General features: G+C 36.0%; 2 protein-coding genes across 3 annotated transcripts in view; one reads left to right on the plus strand and one right to left on the minus strand.

Moving 5' to 3' along the window:
- Positions 1 to 25,383, plus strand: part of LOC126879692 (uncharacterized) — a 98,457-nt gene that overhangs the window by 48,554 nt on the left and 24,520 nt on the right. The window contains exon 3 of the mRNA XM_050642880.1: positions 21,960 to 22,081. Within this exon, the coding sequence (XP_050498837.1) occupies positions 21,960 to 22,081 (122 nt within the window). The remainder of the gene's footprint in view (positions 1 to 21,959; positions 22,082 to 25,383) is intronic.
- Positions 7,629 to 18,687, minus strand: LOC126879691 (uncharacterized). 2 transcript variants are annotated; one of them, XR_007696205.1, is made up of 2 exons: positions 18,422 to 18,687; positions 7,629 to 8,686 (listed from the first exon to the last, which is right to left on the minus strand). XR_007696205.1 is itself a non-coding variant. In XM_050642877.1 (2 exons), exon 2 carries the CDS (start codon positions 16,064 to 16,066, stop codon positions 14,651 to 14,653), a length of 1,416 nt encoding a protein of 471 aa, XP_050498834.1. In that variant the 5' UTR covers positions 16,067 to 18,159; positions 18,422 to 18,687; the 3' UTR covers positions 14,297 to 14,650. The 2 variants fall into 2 exon arrangements, 1 of the variants encoding a protein (XP_050498834.1); XM_050642877.1 differs by lacking the exon at positions 7,629 to 8,686 and adding an exon at positions 14,297 to 18,159.

Here is a 25,383-nt window from a genome sequence, read left to right on the forward strand (position 1 = left end):
CATTCGTGATTCAGATACATAATTAGACAGCTAGACTTCAAACGCACCAACTAGTTACTGTGGTATTTAGAGTTGGTAAATAAATAAGTATTCAGTAAAAGTGTTTACTTCATCAACCCGTATCGTAGGGGGTAACTACCCCAACTAACCTAGGATGTTCCTGAGGGTGGAGTACCACCATATGGCGATCCTGCCAGGATCGAAAAGTGTTTACTTCATCAACCCCTATCGTAGGGGGTAACTACCCCAACTAACCTACAATGTTCCTGTCCAATAACAAATATTCAGAATTCATATCCGATATTGAACAGAATAATTATATCACCCAGTAGATTGCACGAATTTATTTGTTTTTATATTCACACATGTAGATTATTAGTTTAGATCCAAATTGGTCAATTATCAACAATATAATTTGGAAATGACACGAAAGTGCTGACAAAAGTAGAATTATTTACCTTAATTAAATATACAAATCACGCGGGCATCGTGTCACCAATGACCCAATTTAAGCTTCTATAAAACCAAGATATCTGGCCTAGAGAAAGAGCATTCATCAGTCTACATCAGTCTTTAGCTAATCGCGTATCAGTAATTAGTCAGTGTTCGGAAGTACTCCCTGGGTAGAATTACCCTAGTGTCGGTTCTACCAATAAATACCTTTATCGCTATTCGGTGTTTATATCCTTATCTTTATACATGGTCCTTATCGAGAAAAAAAGGAGGCCTACAACTACAGTCCACACCAAACGAACGACCACACCAGTAGCAGATAGACGACGCTAGGCCCGGGAGTACAGAACAGAAACCAGATCCAGAAAGCCCTCTCAGAGCCAGAGATCGAAATACAGGCCAGAAGCCAGATCCAGAAAGCCATCGCAGAGCCAGAGATCGAAATACAGGCCAGAAGCCAGATCCAGAAAGCCATTGCAGAGCCAGAGATCGAAATACAGGCCAGAAGCCAGATCCAGAAAGCCATTGCAGAGCCAGAGATCGAAATACAGGCCAGAAGCCAGATCCAAAAAGCCATTGCAGAGCCAGAGATCGAAATACAGAACAGAAACCAGATCCAGAAAGCCATAGCAGAGCCAGAGATCGAACTACAGAACCAGAAGCCAGATCCAGAAAGCCATTACAGAACCTACAAACTACAGGATCACTTGCACAGCCATTCCAGAACCAGGAGAGCCGCAACGTCCAGAAACATAAAGAAAAAACCGTAAGTTTTTGAATAACATAATATTTTTCCAACTTTTACTTATCGTATATACAATATTTTCCATCTAAACCCAAACTAATTGACGTATACATACATACAATATATATTTTTTAGTGCATTATATACAATATTTGCCATTTGAACCCAAACTATTTAACTTACAGATAGATATTTTTTTTTGCCTATATAATAATAATAAACGGTATTTATCCCTACAAATATTTACTACCTATTTATTTTTTTTATTTAAAAAATTGATAAAGAAAAAACGTATACGTTAATAGGCACATATTGCTTTTGTATTTCATTCATATTGCATAATTTTAATTAAACATAGTAGCCGAGAGGTTTCTATTTATAGTTGTGTAACATAATATTTTGCTTGACGACATTAACCTACATGTACAACTGACCTCCAGAAAAACTGAGCGTCAGCAAGGTCAAAAAGAGTAAAATTCCCGCATCATTTAAACGTGAATCATAGTAAATTGAAAATATAAATAACATTTTAAAAATACCGTAAAAACACTTACCGCTGGATAAAAGTAGGTGAATTTAAACATGGAAGCGGTACAGAACAAGCAAGCAGAGATTGGAGCAGAGATTTGTATCGTCTCTTAAAAGAGACCCTGGATCTCGCAAGAATCAACAATGCATTAAAGAGCGCCAGGATAGGTTAGAGGATTATTGGACAAGATTTGTGCATAACCACGAGAAATTACTAGAGAGTGGAGTAACGAAAGACAAATACTTCGAAACAAAATACTACGAGCAGGTCTTTAAGACATATATTGAGGGAAAAACCCTATTGGAAGAATATGGAAGAATCTTGAAAAGAGGAAAGACAACAAAAGGAAAGGAGATACAAATAAGAAAACAAAAAATCGACGAATTATTACAAGAATATGAACAAGACTTGCAGTACGATGAAGAACTGCAAGCAGAGTTGAAAGAACACATGTAGAAAATAAACACACTCATCATAGAAGCAACAGTAAATGATGAGCTAGACGTTATAGACAGTGACGAAGTAGAGAGGATAGATCAGCTAAGGAGGAAAGTCAGGGAGACTTTAAAGAAAATACGGCCTGGGATGCAACGACCAGACATCACACAGAGAAGAGATGGTGTGACATTACCGTAGGTAAAAATCCCTGTGTATGAAGGAAGATACGAAACGTGGAGAACTTTCCACGATCTGTTTACGAAGATAATACATGAAAATGACCAATTGTCGAAAGCAGAAAAGATGCAGTACCTAAAAACACAAGTAAGAGGGGAAGCCCACAGGATGATACAACACTTGCACATATCCGAGGCCAACTACGAAGTGGCATGGAACATGTTAAAGGAAAGATATGAAAATCCGAGGATGATACTGTTTAAACTAATAGACAGGATGTTACTAGCACAGGAAGTAAAGGAATCTTCCGCTAGAGCACTGAAATCACTACATGACACCTTCCATGAGTGCCTGGAAGCCATAGGAGGCTTAGGAACAGACACGGAAGCGTGGAGCCCATTGATAGCGCGAATTAGCATAACAAAATGGGACAATGAGACAAGGAGGCTATACGAAAACCACATCGGAGACAGTAGAGAGATACCGACGTACAAATCAACACAAACATTTTTACAGCGACGATTCCAAACACTGGAACTGCTGGAGTCAGAAAAGAGACAAGAGAAGCATGGAGGATCGGGTAAGAAAACAAGAATGAGTTGCGTGATATGCAACGGAGATCACGGAGTACCATACTGCAGAGAATTTTAGGAACTCAATGTAAGAGACCGGAACAGGATAATACGAGAAAAAGAATGGTGTGCGAATTGCCTAGCACATAAGAAGGAGAAACAATGCTTTTCACAGATTAGGTGCAAACAGTGTGGCGGAGACCACCACAAAATGTTGCATTATGAAAAAGGAAATACAGGCAACAGAAGAACCACAAATGAAACAAAAGGAGAACAAACACAAGAAAGAAATGGAATAGAATCGAACAGTAGAAGAAACGGGTACCAATCGGACAGGTACAGAGGAGGAAATAATTATTCCAACAACGCCAGAGAACAAAATAACGGAAGACGAGAAAACACGCAAGAGAACAAGGGGCAAAGAAACAACAACACACAGCAAAGAGGACAGAACTCAGTTAACTGTGCGAGCCATAAGGAAGGTGAAGCATTACTAGCCACAGCAGTGGTACGCGTAAGGGATGCGAATGGAGAGTCTCTCATAATGAGAGCATTGATCGACCAAGGGTCACAATGCGCATTTATAACAGAACAAGCGGCGACGGCGCTAGGAACAAAAAGGCAGCCAATACAGGCGACCATATCCGGAATAGGCTCGTCAGGGGAAAAGACAGCCAACTGGAGTATGAAACTATTGATCGGAAATCATTACCAAAGTGACTTCGACATGGAAATAGAGGCACTGGTACTACCGAAAATAACAAGGGATTTACCGGAACAGGACATAATCCTACAGGACTATAACGAGAAGAATGTACTACTGGCAGACCCAAGATACTACAGGGTAGGAAAAATAGACTTACTGCTAGGAGTAAAAGAATATAGTTACATATTGACAGAAGGGATGCACAGAATAAGTAATCGACTCCTAAGTCGAAACACCAAACTAGGTTGGATAGTTTCGGGGATAGCACGAGAAAGGGAGACTGCAAAAGCAGAAGTATGCTGTATGATATCCAGACAAGAAATGGACATACAAATAAAGAAATTCTGGGAATTAGAAGAAGTGAATCAAGAAACAAGTTCATCAGTAAAAGAGTAAGAATGTGAAGAAATGTATCGACAGACAGTAAAAAGAAATGAAGAAGGGAGATACGAAGTGAGAATTCCGTTTAAGGAAGACGTCACAAAGTTAGGAGAATCTAAGCAGCAGGCATTCGCCAGATTGATGCAACTAGAAAGGACGTTTACAAAAGACAAACAGTTAGAAGCGAATTACAGACAATTCATGGAAGATTATGAAAACCAATGTCATATGGCAATAGCGGAAAACCAGGGAGGCGGTTACTACCTACCTCATCATCCAGTGAGAAAGGAGGACAGTACTACAACAAAAATAAGAGCCGTGTTTGATGCATCAAGTAAAAGCTCATCAACAGTAAGCTTGAATGACATTATGCACACGGGGCCAAAATTACAACAGGATTTGACAGATATACTATTGAGATGGAGATCCCATAAGGTAGCATACTCAGCGGATCTGGAGAAAATGTTTAGACAGATCAGAATAGCAGAAGAAGACCAAATGTATCAAAAAATACTCTGGAGAAAGGACACAAAGGATCCAGTGCAAGAATATAAATTGAAGACGGTGACATACGGCACGGCCGCAGCACCATTTTTAGCGTTAAGAACAATACAACAATTACAAGAGGATGAAGGAGGGAATTTCCCTACAGCATCGAAAATAATAAAAGAAAATATGTATGTAGACGATATACTAGGAGGAGCGGAGACGTTAAAAGAAGCAGAAGCAGCCCAAAAGGAACTAATACAAATTTTCAAGAAAGGTGGATTTACACTTAGAAAATGGTTGAGCAACGAAGAAAAAATAATGGAGAACGTACCGGAAGAAATGAGGAATGTAGACTCAAAAGCATTCAAGCAAGAAGAAATACAAAAGACGTTAGGAATACATTGGTCACCTAAAGCAGATACAATCAGATTCAAGATAGAAATAACGACGACAAAGAAAATAACGAAAAGACACATACTGTCAGAAGTAGCAAAACTATATGACCCATTAGTATGGATAGCACCAGTAGTAATTCAGGCGAAAATGTTCATACAAGAACTTTGGGAGCAAAAGACCAGTTGGGATAAAGAATTAACTAGCACGCAACAAAGCTGGTGGAAAGCATATCAGGCACAATTAATAAATCTTGAGAAAATAACATTACCCAGGTGGAACAATTTAAATAAAACAAGCAGAGTAGAACTACATGGATTCGCAGATGCGTCTCTGAAAGGATATGGAGCGGTAATTTATTCAAGGGTGTTAGACTCGGAAATTAAAACGAATCCAAGATTGGAATTGTGTGCCGCGGTACTATTAGCAAATTTAATGAAGAAAACCCTACAAGCATTGAAGAGGGAGAACATGGCAATATATGCATGGTCGGACTCAACAATAACCCTGGCTTGGATAAAGGGATCATCAAAAAGATGGAAAATGTTCGTCGCCAACAGAGTAGAGGAGATAAAAGGAGTTATAGGACCAGAAAATTGGCATAAAGTGGATATGAAAGAAAACCCAGCGGACATCCTCTCACGTGGAAGTACCGCATCAGAGTTATTAGAAGCAGAGTTATGGTGGAAGGGACCAACTTGGCTGACGAGTAAACAAGCACTTAGGCTAACGGCAGAGGATATACCTGAAACAAATGAGGAGGAAGTCAAAACGAAAGTAACGGCGCACATGGTAACGATAAAGGAGGACATATGCGAGAGATTCTCGAATTTAGAAATAATGAGAAGAGTAGTATCATATTGCATGAGATTTGCAAACAACTGCAGAAAGAAGGACAAAAATCAAGGACAACTTACAGTCCGAGAATTAGAGGAAACATTGTTAAAAGTGATAAAGCTCACACAGCTCAACAACTTCAAGCAAGAAATCAATAAGCTGGAGAAGAAACAGCAACTAGACAGGAAGAACAAATTAGCATCATTGGTACCATTCCTGGATAAACAAGGGATTCTAAGAGTCACCGGAAGGCTGAGGCACACGAAGCTACAGTACGCGGAAAAACATCCTATAATTTTACCTAAGGACAGTGCACTAACAAAATTAATTATATCGGAGAGTCATACAAGAAATCTACATAGCGGACTACAACAGACATTACAGTACATAAAGAGGAAATATTGGATAATAAACGGAAGAAGAACCGTGAAAAATCAATTAACTAAATGTATAAAGTGTAGGAGGTATAAAGGACAAGTAGCACAACAGTTAATGGGAGACCTGCCGGAGGACAGAGTGAACCCGAGTCATCCCTTTACGAATACAGGGATAGATTATGCCGGGCCGATAAAAATAAGTACTACGAAAGGCAGAGGACAAAGGAGTTATAAAGGATACATTTCAGTATTTGTGTGTCTGTCAACAAAGGCAGTACATCTCGAGGTAGTAAGTGATATGTCTACGGATGCATTTATTGCGGCGTTCAAAAGATTTACGGCACGCAGAGGACAGTGCATCAACATTTACAGTGATAACGGAACCACATTCGTAGGAACGGCAAATTTACTAAAAAAGGAAAATCAAAACATAGAGGACGAGATAAAACAAGGATTAGTTGCACTAGGCACCCAGTGGCGTGTCATACCTGCATATGCGCCACACTTCGGAGGATTGTGGGAAAGCGCAGTGCGAATAATGAAATATCATTTGAAAAGAATCATAGGGGAGACAGTATTAACATATGAAGAACTGAGTACGGTGCTAACACAAATAGAAGCCTGTATGGATTCGAGACCATTATGTGGATCATCAGAAGACCCAGAAGGGAAAATAGCAATTACACCAGCTCATTTCCTTATAGGGAAAGAAATCGTATCACTGAATCGGGAAGAAGAGCTCACGACGTATTTGAAGATGCCAGCAAGGTGGCGAATATTGGAAAAAATAAAAAGATATTTCTGAAAGATTTGGAGGCAAGAGTACCTGCAACAGTTACAACAAAGGAATAAATGGCATAAAACGCACCCAAACATAGAAAAAGAAGAAATAGTCATAATTAAGGAAGAGGATACACCTCCAGGTAGATGGCCATTAGCAAGGGTAATAGAAACACACCCTGGAGCGGAGGGATTAACCAGAGTAGTGTCAGTGAGAAAGGCAAACGGGAAAATAACAAAAAGGCCTATACTTAAGCTGATAAAATTGGAAGAAGGGAATGTAACCCTTATAGTAGGGTTATATTTTTTTTTTGGTACTAAAATTTGATTGATGAAGAGAAAGGAGTAGTGAGAAACGGCTTAACAAGTTAAAATTAGAATGAAGATAACAAATTAATTATGAGGATGAGGATGAGACGTAAAATCTCAGGAAGTGGAGATCGGCTTATTTTCGTGCTGTTGTTTAGGGGAGAAAGAGATAGTGATAAAGGAAGAAACCAGAAAAATTAAAAGTAATGAAATACTTAAAAGAAAAGAACTGACCTATGATCAATAAACCAAAGATGGGCGCCAGAAGTAAATGCCTTTTAGAGCCTTTACTTCGTTGATAGAACAGTGTGGGAGACTAGAAAAGAGAGAGAGAGAGATATAGAGAGAGAGATATATAGAGAGAGAGATATAGAGAGAGAGATATATATACATATATACATATATATATATATATATATATATACACATATATATATATATATAGAGAGAGAGATAGAGAGAGAGAGAGAGAGAGAGGGGGAAAGAGAGAGAGAGAAAGAGAGAGAGAGAAATAAGGAGAAAGATATAAACAATCCAAATAACTTAATCCTGAAATAAAATATTATATGAACACATATAGTTGAGAGATATCAGGTGCAGGTGAAATGATACAAACCCAATAGGTATACCTTATTTTTATTGTGTAAAAAAAAATACCTAGATATATGTAAAGTAAGATTTTGGTAACTACTGTATATATATATAATGTAAAATTTCTAGCTAAAAATATAAATAATGTATAATAATGTAAAACATTGGCTTGCAAGATGAATATATAATAGTAAAATTTAATTAATAATATAAATAATGAATATGAGTAATGTTAAAATTTTGGTTGCCAAGATATAAGCAGATAACGTAAAAGTTTCCGACTATTAAATGATTTCTATGAGTTTACGTTTCTTTCAGATACAAACAATAAAGAGACAGAAAAACAATAGTGAGTGCTAGTCAACAGAACCAGATGATATTCTTCATAATACCGTATTAATATACTTGTATATTATCTACCACAATACCTAAGTTATTATGTAATGAACCCTATAGAGACCAATGCTCTAGGTCTATAAGTACTTATGTTCCCTTACATGCATTGAGATTTAGATGAAAAATTGACAAAATATTATTTGTTGTGTAGACACAACCGATAGTAAAAGATATGATAAGGGAAGTTAAAAAATAATCTAATGCTTAACAACAAATGTAGAATAAATATATAATATATTGCGGAACACAATTCGGTCTATAAATGAGAACATTAATTAAGTACACTTATCTTTGTTCCAATCTAGATGAAATTCCTTCAGCTCTAATTCCAAGTGTTGGCTTATGGACGTGCCGGTTTATCAGACGGTAAGCGGCTCTATGAGTATACACATCTTAGGGAAGATTTACGTTCCAGATAATTAATAGGAATGTTATTCTTAGTGCATTTTCCATATAAGTTGTCTTTGTGGGATGTTAAAAGCTTGGTTCTATTTTATAATTCTCTAGGTACGGCTAAAAAGAGAGGTTCTCATTAGGTATCTAGAAATTTTTTCCTGGATACAAGGTGAGACAGACCGGTTACAAAAGATAACCGAACATATTCTTCCACATAAATGGGAAGGTCATTTATCCAAAATGAAATTACATTATTACTTAAGTAATATATTTCTAAAAGTAGCTTTGCTAGATTTGACTTTTTAAGGTATAAAATTATTCATTTTGATATATGTGTTTCCTAAATTTCCAAAAGAAATTTTAAAATAAAATCACTTACCAGACGTTCATTTTAGGTATATTATATTTTTACAGATATATTTAGCTTGCTTTGTAATTGCAATTCCAAAATAGATTTATTGAATATCTCCTATTCTTTTATGTATGACATCTGCCGTTTTTTCTCCAACACATATTTGTCTGTATTTGACCTTCTTAAGTCGTTGGTTAGCTAGCACTAATTCTGTTTTCATTTTCGTACCTCGATCGTAAGGTAACTTTTTGTTATTCGATGTTAATTATTACGGTTGTCGGGAGTGGCTACTCGTAAACGTAGCGGAACGCTACATTCCCCCTCCACTCGATATAATTTTCCTTCAGAAAATTATTTTGGCAAAAACCAAAACGAAGTTTATTCTTGGCAGGGTTAGTACTTTAATATGGGTCAGGAGTAGTAGCTCCTAGCAGTTGTAGCTATAGTTACAGTCACAACCACTCCACAAAGTTAAAGATAGGATTAGTACATCAACTAACTAATCTAATCTAACCTAAAACATTAATTTTGAATTTGGCTCAAAGTGGGTAAACATCCCCATTATACCACATATTTACACAAGGGAAATAAAAGGCAACACTTCTCATGCTTCCGGGCATGGAAGAGTGCGGGCACAAAAGTATGACACACTTGTGTGGATCCAACACAAGAGTGCATCAAGGTAAGTTCCCAAGATTCCGGAACCGGTATGGTTTACGGAGATCGCGAGAAAGGAACTTTTCCTTCCTTAACGTAGACAAGGACTAGTCTGATGATCTGCATCCAGACTTTATTTACGAATGAACCGTATACTAGGTATCTTAAAGTTTACTAATAGTTATTCTTGCTGTACCATTACTCACATCAACTAAACTTATTAAATCGTTCACATTAAAGGCTTAGATTACACGTAACCCCAAATTGTTATCAACGTGAACTAAAGGTACTAGAAAAAAATATTCCTGACTAAAACAAAGTATCCACCCAACTACATAAAGAACCATTAAATTTGGCCTTACTCACTATCGGACTCACTATCGATTTGGATATTAGCACCTAAGTTAATCCAAAGATGAACATAAAATTTATTGTTGACATATTCAACCGAGAGTAACCAGGATATTCTCCAACCGATTCAAAACATGGTATCAAAGATAACTTAAGGTAAGGAAATAGAGATGTAACATAACTCTCTTAGGTAAGATAAGATAAGATAAGATAAAGTGAAGTACGATACGCTAAGTTAAATATATTATATATCCAATGCAGATATAAACCAGGTAGTTAAGAATGCACAGCAAAACAAAAAATGGACAAACAAAACAGTTCCACAAATGGATAGCCATTATCGTATCCATCCAAATATGGTTCCGTCAGTATAATTCATAATCCATTCCCGAATTGACTTAATATAATCACAGGTAATAATCATTGAAAGGTAACCTAAAGATAACCTAACTTAATATCTGTATCCGATAAATCTATAGCCTAAGGCTACAGCTGATTTCAGTGTACGATATACCAAAACGTTTGATAATCAGTGTATTTTTATACTAACACATGTATAAGCATCAACACAAGTAAGTTCTTAACTACAATTTCTCAAAGGTAAAACTAAAATTTAAGAACCAAAATCAAACAATTTCATCTGAAACCGTATATTTATAGATCAGTTCCTAAAATCAATGACAGAAGAGGTCCGAACTGGACTACTATAGTGGACCAATGCGTAAGAAAACGAAAACCAAATATTAGAGTAGTCACTAAACAACAGCTAATGAATGTATTTTCCAAAATTATTGATATAACAACCATCAACGAAATTAATATTAAAGGTATTGGGTTATCGCCTTGTACAAGAAAAAAATCCATTGTATAACTTGATGAAGACTTAATCTATGCTACTGAACCGAAGATGGTCAACGACCATATTCGCCACATAGCGACTCCAGGTAAAAGTACATCCATCACAAAATATAGCATGGATTACGAAATCCGCCAACGATCTAGTCCGGAATTTGATCAACGAATTCGAACCCACGTATTATGCTTAGATACACCTATATACCCATATACAACAAAATTTACTAATAAAAGTGAAAAGACAATATTTAAAAGCAATTTACCTATAACAGTCTAATATTTTGAGAAGTGATAATAATGGAATACCCTGTATAATGCATTTATTACACCAGACAAATGTTATGACATTCCCTGTGCAAACGCTGAGTCCATAATATATGTGAACAACTTAACTATCAAAGGTAAAATCAAGAGCAGAGGTAAAAATAATAATTACCAAATAGCAAAAATAAGAGTTTTTTTAGGAAACTAGCAAGTTGCAGACTGCGATAAAAGGTTCCAAAATTAATGCAGAACGCAAGTTAATACCTAATCATCCTCTGAGGTCGAGGACTCAGAATCCATGACTGTTTTATCAGGTAGGAGATCTTTAACATGAAAACGACCAATTCGTTTATTGGACGAATTGTCTTTTAGTTCATAGACAAGAGGCGATATGACTTTTAAAACCGTACATGGAATATACTTCTGACAAAATTTCGCCGCTATGGCATCATTTTTACTTGATTTCACAAAATTTCGTTTTAGGACTCGGTCTCCAGGATAAAAACGTAACGGTCTTTTCCTTAAATTATAATATTTCTGGGAACGTAAATAAGAAGATTTCAATCTCTTCCGAATATCGGCAAATATAGGGGGTAGGTTTTGGAGATCCTCTAGTCGATGAAGATTCTCAGAAACTTGTGGTAAAGTAGTTGCATTATCGGAAATTAAACCAAAATAATCGCCTGAGAGAGGAACATTTCGACCAAAGTTAAGATACGCGGGAGAACATTTAGTGACCTCGTGAGTGGAAGTCCTTATGGCTTGGGCAACAGAATGAATGTATTGATCCCACGACCTATGGTCCTCAAATGTATAAGACCTTAAAGCGGTAACAATACTACGATTTACACGTTCTGAGTGGTTCGCTTGAGGGTGATATGCAGCATTATAGAAAATCTTCTGCACCCTATATTTGGACATAAGAGTCTTGAAAGCGTTCGAGATAAATTGGGGCCCATTGTCACAGGAGACAATTTGAGGAACACCAAATACTAAAAATACTTGTTCTTCCAAATACTTAATAATTGCTGGGACTGTGGCTTTCCGAAGAGGGCAAACCAAAGGAAATTTGGTGAAATAGTCCACTACTACGAGACAATAAGTATTTCCTGTATAGCTACGAGGGTATGGACCAATTAAATCGAGAGAAATCATCTGCCAAGGGAAATTAATATTTCTAAAAGAACCCATAAGACCAGCTTGTGGTAAGTTACTTGGTTTACAAGTAGCACAAACTATGCATTTAGAGATGTACCTTTTAATGGATTTGCGCATGCCAGGCCAATAATATAACTCAGCAATACGGTGGTAAGTTTTATAGAAACCAAAATGGCCAGCAGTAACTTCGTCATGACACATACGCAAAATATTTTCCCTGTTTGGCGTAGGTACAACTATTTTCCATTCGGTCATATTCGATAATACCTCAACAGGACTTAAAATGTGTTTGTACAGCACATTGTTCTCCACCTTAAAATCGGGATATCTTTGTGGGTCTTGAGTAACCTTATCGACCATATTTTGATACCACGCATCAGGAGTTAACGAAGATAGATCTAAAACATTAATATCAAAAACACGGGAAAGAGCATCAGCAACCACTACTCCGGCTGCCTTTCGATGGACAATCTTATACGAATAGGCAGTCAGTTTACATATCCATCGGGAAAGTCTCTGAGAAGGGTTTTTCATGCTGTGAAGCCATACCAAAGAACTATGGTCCGTAATTATCGTGAAATTACGACCCTCTAAATAATAACGAAAAGCTTCTAAACCCTGAATAATAGCTAAGAGTTCTTTCTCCGTAGTCGAATAGTTTTTCTGCGCCTTATTCAGTTTCTTACTTGTATAAGCTATTGGGTGTTCAGAGCCATCTTTTACCTGAAATAGCACGCCACCAGAAGCGGTGTTAGAACAATCGGTCATCAGATAAAAATGTTCGTTAAAATTAGGTGAGATCATGACTGGAGCGCTCGTTAGTGCATCTTTAACGCGCCTAAACGCTTCATCGGCCTCAGGAGTCCAAATAATCGTTTGGCCTTTTTTTCTATCCTTCAGAAGATCAGTAAGGGGTGATAGTAAGGTAGAATAAGACGGAACAAACCGACGATAATATCCACACATGCCTAAAATTCTGCGAACTTGGGTGGTAGTTTTTGGGATGGGAAAATCTCTTATAGCGGCGACCTTTTCAGGGTCTGTCCTAAGACCCTGGTTATCAACCATATAGCCTAAAAACTTCAAACTTGGTCGACAAAATTGACATTTATCAAGATTAACCGTTAAATTGGCCTCTTTTAACCGGACAAATAATTTATTCAAAATTTCGATATGAGTAGAAAAATCCGGGGTGACTACCAAGATATCATCAAGATAATAAAACACGTAGGGTTCTAACTGAGGACCTATTACTATATCCATGAGACGACACATAGTTTGGGGAGCAGATACTAACCCAAAAGGCATTGTTACAAATTGAAACAATCCTTTACCATTGACGGCAAAAGCGGTATATTTCCTACTTTCAGTACTAAGAGGTATTTGTAAAAAAGCTTTTGAAAGATCTATAGACGATATGAACTTCGAGTTTTGAAGTTTGCTCAAGATAATATCAATTCGAGGGATCGGGTAAGCATCCCGATTTACTGTGATGCTGTTTAACTTACGTCCATCAAAACAGACCCTAAATGATCCATTCTTCTTTTTCGTGAGCCATAATGGACTACTATAGGAAGAGGTAGACGGTTCGATGATATTAAGTTTAAGCATTTCATCAATCTCTTGGTCTAAATCTTTTTGCCACGCTTGGGGTATCGGATATTGGTATTGCCTAAATGGTGTGGGATTATTCACTTCAATAGAATGGGAAAGCAAGGTAGTACGGCCTAACTTATCCGTAGAGGAGATAGAATTAAACTTGGAGATAGTTTCTTGTAACTGATTTTGTTCCTCATTTGATAAACTAGAAAAATCTTGTACGGCATTCAAGCTCGAAATATTAAATGAAGATATAGACATAGAAAAATCAGAGCAGTTAAGTGTGCTATTAAAAACATTAAGAAAGTCCATTCCAAGGATAACTGAATTTTGCACTGAGGGGATAACATAAAAAGTAACATTTCTGCGTATATTCGCTACAGAGACTTCTGTTACGAATTTTCCCGTGATGGGTTGTACAGTGCCATCAGCAGTCGATACTTGAAGAGAAGAAATCGGGTTAACTTTGACTTTATCGTTGTCTCTTAAACGAAGAGATAAAGAACCTAGTAAAGATATGTTTGAACCACTGTCTAGAAGTGCTAAACAAGATTGACCTAATACTTCGATAGGGAGATACGGACGATTATCGTTATGTTTCCTAACTAATAGAGAATTTAAATCTAAGGTTGTTTTATCAATCACTATGGTGTTGCCAGAAAATTGAGATAAAGGTAGACAGGTATCTCCTTCCTTAATTTTTCTGGAAGAAGGTAAAGGTAACGGAATTAACGCAGAGTTAAGTTCTTGTTCGAGACAAGGAGATGGGAGATTTAATGAAGATACTGAGAAAGAAACACTATCATTATCTGATTCGACATTAAAGGGTGTCTGCTTCAGATAACTTAATCTTGAGATAGGTTGTTGTTTGAAGTTGTTGTCTTTTTGGACGAAATACCTTTCCCTTTTCGACTGGTAGAAGGTACGGGAGGGCTTGACGTGTTGAGTCCTGTATTGTTTATGGAAGTTACGGAATTCCCTGATGGAGAGACTGTCAGAGGAGGGCTCAGGGTACAATCCTCTAAACGACCGTTTCCCTGACAATTCCTACACCTGGGTTTAGTGGTATTTTCAAGGCCACACCCAAAACAAAAGGGACGCAATCTGGGGTTTGGGCATGCAGAGAAGGCATGTCCCTGAGTATAACAATTCCAACATACGATCGTGGAGGTAACGGTAGATACATTGTGTTTCGGTACTTTATTTTGCCATGATCGATTTCGTGAAAAGGAATTCTGACTAGAAGACAGGAAAGGACGAGACGAAACTACAGTTGAGGGTTGATTAGACCAAGAAAATGTTTCTTCTAACCGCTTACATTTTTCCGTAAGTTCGTCGATACTACGGATTTCTACAAGAGCTAGTTGAGAGTGATATGAGGGTAACAAAGATTTCATGATGATTCTTACCTTTTCGGATTCCGTAAGAGGAATGTCAAGACGACTACACAACCCAAGGATGTTGTTGATAAACATAGTAACGGGTTCATTCTGGAGTTGTTTCCGCTTTTTAATGTCATCCAAAAGATCATCTTGGTAGGAATATGGTAGGAAATCAGCTTTAAGTTTTTGCACCAGATCTTTCCAGCAAGAAAGGTTAGAGCGATTATTCATAAACCAAGTGAACGCAGGACCGGTAAACAACTCAGCGGAGGCTGCAAATAAGTCATCCTCTGGAATACATCTAGAGATTCGCAAACATTCAACTTTCTCTAAGAAAGCGACAACAGTATCACAATCACCTGTACCAGAAAAAGAAATACCCCATTTATGAACTTGGGCAGATTTAGAAAATGGGAAGGGTGACGCATTGTGTACGGGTGCATTTGGAGTGGAGGTAGCAGCTGGGTTTCCCCGAGCATCGAGATCACCTTCAATATCCAAGATTTTGACTGCGACGGTTTTATGGTATAATTCCTGTTCATCGGTATCACACTCTAAGCGACTTACTCGTTCAGATAAATGAGCTACTCTAGACGACAATCTAGCAAAGGTAGGATCCAGTATTGTACCCCTGAATATCCCGATTTTCTGGGTAAGGTCTTTCAGTGTGTCCTCAATCTCCTCCTTATGTTTGTCAAAGGGAATACAGGAGGAAGAAATTTGCCGAAAACTCCTATTTTCCTTCTCCTGTCGCAGAGCTCCGCGCAATATTTTGCGTTTAGCCTCGACGGTAGGATATTCAGTAACATCAATACTTCGGATTTTAAGCTCGTAATCTAACTCTTTTACCAGTAAATGATCAACTTTAAAAGTGGACATTTTAAAAAAGAAACGTTCAGTATCAAGACAAAACACCCCAATGAAGTTTAGATAGATAAACTCAATAAAAAAATTTTACAACTGGCACAAAGCCCGCAAATTAAATCGCATACAGTAATCTAAAATTGAGATAGAAATCAGAACCTAATAAACATATACCTATAACCCAAAATATATAATTGTGTGGATACAAATGCCAGTACAGGATATCATAATAATTATAAGATACCAAAAAATATGTAACGTATAAAAATGTAAAAATTCAGTTTATTAAATATTAACGTCACCTTCAATAAACATTTATATATTACCTTTTAACTTATGTTCGTATACCACCCAACAATTAATGCTATATCCTCAATTCTAAAATAATTTCCCTTACACCTGTATACTCTCTCAAAAAAAAACAAAATGATACACTGCTACTATCAACTTTTTCTTTTTTTTTTTCCAAAACAACAACAAACTGTAAGTGATAATTCGCAATACCCAAATTGAATAAGAGAATGTAGTGTAACTAACACTAAATCACCACCTAAATGAAAAACAACAGCTCCACGATGGGCTCGCCACTTTGTAACCCTTATAGTAGGGTTATATTTTTTTTTTGGTACTAAAATTTGATTGATGAAGAGAAAGGAGTAGTGAGAAACGGCTTAACAAGTTAAAATTAGAATGAAGATAACAAATTAATTATGAGGATGAGGATGAGACGTAAAAGCTCAGGAAGTGGAGATCGGCTTATTTTCGTGCTGTTGTTTAGGGGAGAAAGAGATAGTGATAAAGGAAGAAACCAGAAAAATTAAAAGTAATGAAATACTTAAAAGAAAAGAACTGACCTATGATCAATAAACCAAAGATGGGCGCCAGAAGTAAATGCCTTTTAGAGCCTTTACTTCGTTGATAGAACAGTGTGGGAGACTAGAAAAGAGAGAGAGAGAGATATAGAGAGAGAGATATATAGAGAGAGAGATATAGAGAGAGAGATATATATACATATATACATATATATATATATATACACACATATATATATATAGAGAGAGAGATAGAGAGAGAGAGAGAGAGAGGGGGAAAGAGAGAGAGAGAAAGAGAGAGAGAGAAATAAGGAGAAAGATATAAACAATCCAAATAACTTAATCCTGAAATAAAATATTATATGAACACATATAGTTGAGAGATATCAGGTGCAGGTGAAATGATACAAACCCAATAGGTATACCTTATTTTTATTGTGTAAAAAAAAATACCTAGATATATGTAAAGTAAGATTTTGGTAACTAATGTATATATATATAATGTAAAATTTCTAGCTAAAAATATAAATAATGTATAATAATGTAAAACATTGGCTTGCAAGATGAATATATAATAGTAAAATTTAATTAATAATATAAATAATGAATATGAGTAATGTTAAAATTTTGGTTGCCAAGATATAAGCAGATAACGTAAAAGTTTCCGACTATTAAATGATTTCTATGAGTTTACGTTTCTTTCAGATACAAACAATAAAGAGACAGAAAAACAATAGTGAGTGCTAGTCAACAGAACCAGATGATATTCTTCATAATACCGTATTAATATACTTGTATATTATCTACCACAATACCTAAGTTATTATGTAATGAACCCTATAGAGACCAATGCTCTAGGTCTATAAGTACTTATGTTCCCTTACATGCATTGAGATTTAGATGAAAAATTGACAAAATATTATTTGTTGTGTAGACACAACCGATAGTAAAAGATATGATAAGGGAAGTTAAAAAATAATCTAATGCTTAACAACAAATGTAGAATAAATATATAATATATTGCGGAACACAATTCGGTCTATAAATGAGAACATTAATTAAGTACACTTATCTTTGTTCCAATCTAGATGAAATTCCTTCAGCTCTAATTCCAAGTGTTGGCTTATGGACGTGCCGGTTTATCAGACGGTAAGCGGCTCTATGAGTATACACATCTTAGGGAAGATTTACGTTCCAGATAATTAATAGGAATGTTATTCTTAGTGCATTTTCCATATAAGTTGTCTTTGTGGGATGTTAAAAGCTTGGTTCTATTTTATAATTCTCTAGGTACGGCTAAAAAGAGAGGTTCTCATTAGGTATCTAGAAATTTTTTCCTGGATACAAGGTGAGACAGACCGGTTACAAAAGATAACCGAACATATTCTTCCACATAAATGGGAAGGTCATTTATCCAAAATGAAATTACATTATTACTTAAGTAATATATTTCTAAAAGTAGCTTTGCTAGATTTGACTTTTTAAGGTATAAAATTATTCATTTTGATATATGTGTTTCCTAAATTTCCAAAAGAAATTTTAAAATAAAATCACTTACCAGACGTTCATTTTAGGTATATTATATTTTTACAGATATATTTAGCTTGCTTTGTAATTGCAATTCCAAAATAGATTTATTGAATATCTCCTATTCTTTTATGTATGACATCTGCCGTTTTTTCTCCAACACATATTTGTCTGTATTTGACCTTCTTAAGTCGTTGGTTAGCTAGCACTAATTCTGTTTTCATTTTCGTACCTCGATCGTAAGGTAACTTTTTGTTATTCGATGTTAATTATTACGGTTGTCGGGAGTGGCTACTCGTAAACGTAGCGGAACGCTACAGGAAACAGGAAAAACCAAAGAATTCATCAGGATCAAGATGGAAGAAAATACTAATCGCAATAATGTTTTTAACACTATTAAAACCCATGAATGCAGAACTGTATAAAATATACAATCCGGAACCAGGGTTATTTAAAGAAGACCTTGGAGAGGTTTACATAGACCGGGGAACATTCCGAATAAAGGTGCTAATCGAAAAAGGAAGAGTTCAAAAGGAGCATCAACTGATAGGAAGTATGATAGAAGGCATACAGGATCTGTGTCAAGAGACAAAAATCGTAAACTGTAAAGAGATAATAGGGAAGTTAGAGGAAGGACGAAGGAAGGCGGAGTCAGTAAGTGAGGCGTTGACAGTAGAAATAAAAGGAAGAGAAAAAAGAGGAATATTAGGCACAATATTAACCTCCATATTTGGAGTGAACGACGAAGCCTATAGTGACATTGAGACACTAGACAAAAACCAGAGAGAATTGATAAAGGGGTCACAGCATCAGGCAAAGATAATGTTAGAGACAATAACGTCAATAAACCACACGGAGATGAGGATAAATGAACAACTGAATAAGTTCCAAAAAGCACTAACAACCGGTCTACAAGATATATCTAGAGGTCTCAACGAAGTAGAGGACAAAGCACAAAGATTAGAAACCGAATATAGCACGTTACGAATACAAACTATAGCATTACAAGTTACAGAGTTCATAAACGAATATATTCAATTTTACCAGGGAATATTAAACCTTCACTACAACCACGGCCATTTCATTGATACAATAAAGCCGGGTCAAATAGCCAAGTTAATAGAAAGAGCAGAGAAGATACTACCACAAGGAGTGGAAATACGACGACAACCCATTATAGAAACGGAGGTTAGCCATGACGACAAATATATAAAGGTCATCTGCTACTTCATAGTGACAGGGAGAAATAATTACAACATGCTCAAGGTCACTGCGATACCACTTAAGGTCGAGGGGTCAGTGTTGCATTCATTTGTCGCCCCAAGAAATCTACTGATTGTAGATTATAACACTCTCCACTACTTCGAATTGACCGCAGAAGATAAAGCAAGATGCTTACAGTTGGCACGGTCACAGATAGCGTGCTCCCCAACGGCTGTAATGAACATGGATACCAAACCAAACTGTATACTGGAAGAAATTTATGAGCGATCTAAGAATAGCACATGTCCAGTGGTTACCCGGGCAATACATCAAGCTCAGTGGAGTAAGATGGGTACACCCAACCTCTGGTTAATAATCACACCGATTCCGATACACCTGTCCATTATCTGTGATGGAAATCGAAACGAAAGAGTTCTGGAGCGAGTCACATTTCTGAAACTCTCGCCCCGATGCATCGCCCAAACGAAAAACATTACACTACTCCCAACTAGCAGTGGAGTGGAGACAGCGATAACCAGTCACCTAAAGACTCCGATCACTCCCGTAGCGCAGTTGCTGACGATGACACGACGTAAGTTAAGTACGACTCAACCCACACACATTAACACACAAGGAGATGAGTTCCGTACTATACTATTGGAAGAAGAGAGTCTGGAGCAAGAAGTCGCGCATACGCCTTGGCGAAAGATACACGAATCACATTGGGCGTATTTAACGGCCACCGGGGTCATTACTTCGATAGTGGTGATTGGTCTGCTCATATTGTGGAAATACTGTCCTGTTACACGAAAATGTCGCTCAGTTAAAACACTTAGTCAGAAACCCGAACACGAGGTACCTACAATAGCTCGTAACCGGAGAGACGACTCCCCGTCGACTTCCAAAGCCGACATCCCTCTCAACACCTTTTCATCTAATAGTCCCAATTTTGATCTAAATATAGAGTCGGACGTTGAAAGCTAAGTTAACAGTTGGAGAAATATTGATTATTCTTAAACTATTTATTAATAAACTATTTATGTTGTAATATTAGAAATATACTTATTATATCTTATGTTTATGTTATACTTGTAAACTTCGAACACTGACACTTGGGACCGCTTTTCCGGCGGGCAGTATGTCCAATAACAAATATTCAGAATTCATATCCGATATTGAACAGAATAATTATATCACCCAGTAGATTGCACGAATTTATTTGTTTTTATATTCACACACGTAGATTATTAGTTTAGATCCAAATTGGTCAATTATCAACAATATAATTTGGAAATGACACGAAAGTGCTGACAAAAGTAGAATTATATACCTTAATTAAATATACAAATCACGCGGGCATCGTGTCACCAATGACCCAATTTAAGCTTCTATAAAACCAAGATATCTGGCCTAGAGAAAGAGCATTCATCAGTCTACATCAGTCTTTAGCTAATCGCGTATCAGTAATTAGTCAGTGTTCGGAAGTACTCCCGGGGTAGAATTACCCTAGTGTCGGTTCTATCAATAAATACCTTTATCGCTATTCGGTGTTTATATCCTTATCTTTATACAGTTCCTGAGGGTGGAGTACCACCATACTACCACTCTGTTCACCCACACCTGAGGCCGGCCTTGTCTATAGCAACTTTATTTTTGGTTTTAAGTGGTTCAAGGTTTTATTCGTTTAAACTTTTAGAATTGGGTGATTTTATGGACAGGATATTAAAAGGTTTACTCCTCCTTCTCCTAAGTGCCTTCTCTATTAAGATTGGTGACCAATATGGCAATATTGTCTGTGTTCTGGGCTTGATGAATTATGTTATTTCCTGTTGTGTGGGTCTAATATCCGATGTTTCGTAGCCAAGATTATTTGTCGTCCTATATCCCTTTTATTTTGATCTTGCGTTATAATATTACCTGGAGATGCTCAAATTCCCTATGGCTCAATATGTGTCCTAGATATGACGTCTTTCTAATTTTGATAGCGTTGACCAGATGAGGACGTATGTTCATTCTTTTGGCATTGGTTCATTTGTAGTTCTGTTGGTCCAGCTTATACTTAACATTCGACGTTACAATCGGATTTCGAATGAATTCAATTTGTTTACGTCATACTGTTTTAATATCCAAGTCTTTACGCATGTTCATGAAACCAGACCTTATTTCAATGCGTCGCGGTCGTCTAATTTTTTTAATGATCTAGTTGACTACTTAGCTCTCTACCCAGGTCTATGAAGCTTTAGGAAGTCTGAAGGATGATACTATTTATTTGTATTTGGGGATTTTTGTGGAATACCACAAGTTTTACTAATTTTATGTAATTTCTTAATAATAAAAATTTGGTTAAGTTGTAAATTATTTTTTAGTAACAGGAAGAGTTACAAGAAGCGCTTTTGTTGAAATGGGTCTACATTTTGTTGAACTTCTCAAGTTAAGAATAATATCTAACTGCGTTGCAAATGGCTTTTATATTGAGGATGAGTTAAAGGTAAGTACCATTTTTCTACGGTTTTTTATTATACTTGATTTAAAATATAAGGATACAGCATTTTCTTTGATATAATAACTAATTTGATTACAATCACCAATTTTACATGAGTGTTTAAAAGAAGAAAAACAAATTATTACAGACATTTTAGAATCGAGGAGCAATATTCTGTGTTCAAACTCTGGCACAAAGGTGAAAGGTACAAAGATCAGCAATCAGATCATTTTTTATTTTTTAGAGATTTTGAAAAAGCGTTTGACCGCGTACAGCACAGGACTTTTATAGATAGATTGAACGACATTGGAGACGACAAAAGAGATTCTAAAATTGTAGAGGCTATTTATTGGATTCAGACAAAAATCCTAAAGACCAATGGTAACACGTCAAGGCAAATTGAAATACAAAGAGGTGTCAAAAAATGTTACGTGCTATCACCGAGACTGTTTAATGTCTACTCTGAGATAATATTTGCGAACGATTTATCGCACTCTTCAGAAGAAATCAAGATAAACGGTCAAAGAGTAAATAACATCCGCCTTGCAGATACGTATCATAGTCTGCAGATACTGTTAAAAAGTTGTGAGAAAATGGGGATGAAGATCAATGCTGTGAAAACCGAAGATATGAAAATATCAAGGAACAAAAATTTACTCCTTCCTATGTGAACCACCAACAGCTTGAATACGTGAACCAATACAAATATCTTGGTTGCTGGTTCAACAATCAACTTGATTATAAACAAGAAGTAAGAGCGAAAATAGAGGTAGCCCGACAAGGGTTTATCAAAATGAAAAACTTATTTTGTACAGTAGCATTAATATCAGCCTTAGATGTCGTTTTCTGATGTCGTCACTCAAAATAACATTAATGAACAAGTCAGAAGCCTTTGAACTCTGGCTTTATTGAAGAATCTTAAAATTACCTTGGACAACCCACACCACCAACAAAAATGTTCTGAGGAGAATAGGTACAGATAGGGAACTGCTAAAAATTATTAGAGTGAGAAAAGTTAGCTATCAGGGACATATAATGAGAAACGAAAAGTACCGCCTCGCGCAACTAATCATCAAGAGTAAGATTGAAGGAGACGAGGTGCCAGCAGGCGCCAGATTTCATGGCTTAGAAATATATGAGAGACTGGATCGGCCTTGACTCAACATCTATGTTTAGAGCCGCATTGGTCAGATACATATTTGCCAGTGTAGTCGCTAACTTCCACTAAAGAAGAAAGCACCACAAGAAGAAAATAGACATTTTGAGTATTACGTGTCTGAACCTTTTAACCCTAATTTAGCCGCGTGTGCTACATACGTACGTAGCCCAGCGCATTTTACGTTTTATTGTTACCGCTGGCGCCAATATACACCAGGGAAATAAGGCAAAAACATACCATGTTCGGGACACTTGAGCAGCCAGGTTGCAAATTGGTTTTTTGGCTACAATATACCTAATACATTATAAATACAAAAATGCCCGTCACAGTTTGGACGAGAAATTAAGTTATTAACAAATAAGGGTCAAAAATGAGAGTTTTTCGTTTAAATCGCTACAGGTAAAATAGGCTAATTAAATGTCTTATTTATAATATTTTTTTTTAGTAGATGAGCCAAGGTTTAAAATAGCGTTTTCTGAATTTTGATCCGATTATTTGTTGCTTCGGATATTGCAAAATAAAACTAAAATTTCGAAAATAAAAAATTTGCTATGACTTTTGCAAAAATGAATTTAGGACTCTCATATTGCATGAAAAGTTGAGTCAAACAGTCCATAAAATGCACAAAATTTTTTAAGACCATGCGTCAATTAGTTTAAATTTTATTCAATTTGTTTTCCCAAAGAACTTTTTTTCACAATGTTATTGTTCGTAAAATAATAATGATACAGCAATTCTGTGAAAACGACATGAAAGAAAAATAGTCATATTTTCAACGCTTTAAAAAAAATCATAAAATCATTAAAAAGTTATTTTTATTACTCACAAAACATTTTACTAAAATAGAGTCATTTTTGGCATATAAACAATTTCACTAACTTTGTTAATATTGACTGTAGGCTAAAACTACGATGGAATTTGAGAAACTGGTATTTTTATACGAATTTTCAAAGAAAACCTTTTCGCCTAGGTTAATTCCGGTCAAAGTTAGCCACTTTTTTTTTATTTAATTGACGGCTAATTTGTTTATAACAATTAAGCAACCTAACTAGAACCATTTTGAAGTTGAAGATATATAGGTTATGTGTAAAAGTTTGAGTAAACTTTGAACCTCAACCGAGTGTTTAATAAAGCTTTAAAAATGGCGTCCGAACGGAATTAATTCGTGGCAGGTAGAGGGGAATTACTAAAATACATGTACTCAAAAAATGAAACTGATTCTGCAAATATATGCTGCGATTAATATCGCTGGAACTTGTTGATGGATTTTGATAATAATTTTTTTAATTTGTATGTACTCGTAGTCTTATAGACTACGTTATGTACAAACAACCCCACCTAACATTACAAAATGTTAGGGGAAAATCCATTTATCACTCAGGGATATGAAAAATAGATTACGACCGATTCTAAGACCTACCGAATATACATATATAATTTCACAAAAATCGGTCAAGCGGTCTCGGAGGAGTATGGAAACTAACACTGTGACAGGAGAATTTTATAGATGTAAATATATAGATGGCTATTATCAAATAGGGGTTGGTGTTAGAAGAGTGAAAATTAAGGGTTGTATGTATTTTTTAATTCTACATCATATAAAATTAAGGTAGATAATTTTGTCCAAAAAAATAAAAAAAATGTCAGGGGGCAACCCCCTTATAACTTATGGGTATAAAGAATAGATTAAAACCTCTTCAACGTCCTACAGGATAAACGTGTAAAATTTTATAAAAATCGGCCAAGGCGTTTCGGAGTAGTATGGTAACTAACACTATTTGAGAACTAACACAGGAGAATTTGATTTATGTAGAAGTAACTGCGAATTAAATAATAAAAGTGGCTAGCTTTAAACCTAATTAACCTAGGCAAAATTTTTTTCTGATAATTCCTACAAAAATACCAGCTTTTGAAATCCCAAAGTAGATTTATTCTATAGTCAATATTAACAAAATTATTCAAATTGTTTAGAAGCCAAAAATGACTCTATTTTACTAAACTTTTTTCGGAGTGATAAAAACGACTTTTTAATGATTTTCTTCAATACTTTAAAAATATAACTATTATTCTTGCATGTGGTTTCCACAGAATTGCTATGTCATTATTATTTTTGGAACAATAACTTTGCAAAAAAAAGCTCTTTGCGAAA

This window comes from Diabrotica virgifera, chromosome 2 (assembly GCF_917563875.1).
Source record: "Diabrotica virgifera virgifera chromosome 2, PGI_DIABVI_V3a".
Lineage (NCBI taxonomy): Eukaryota > Metazoa > Arthropoda > Insecta > Coleoptera > Chrysomelidae > Diabrotica > Diabrotica virgifera.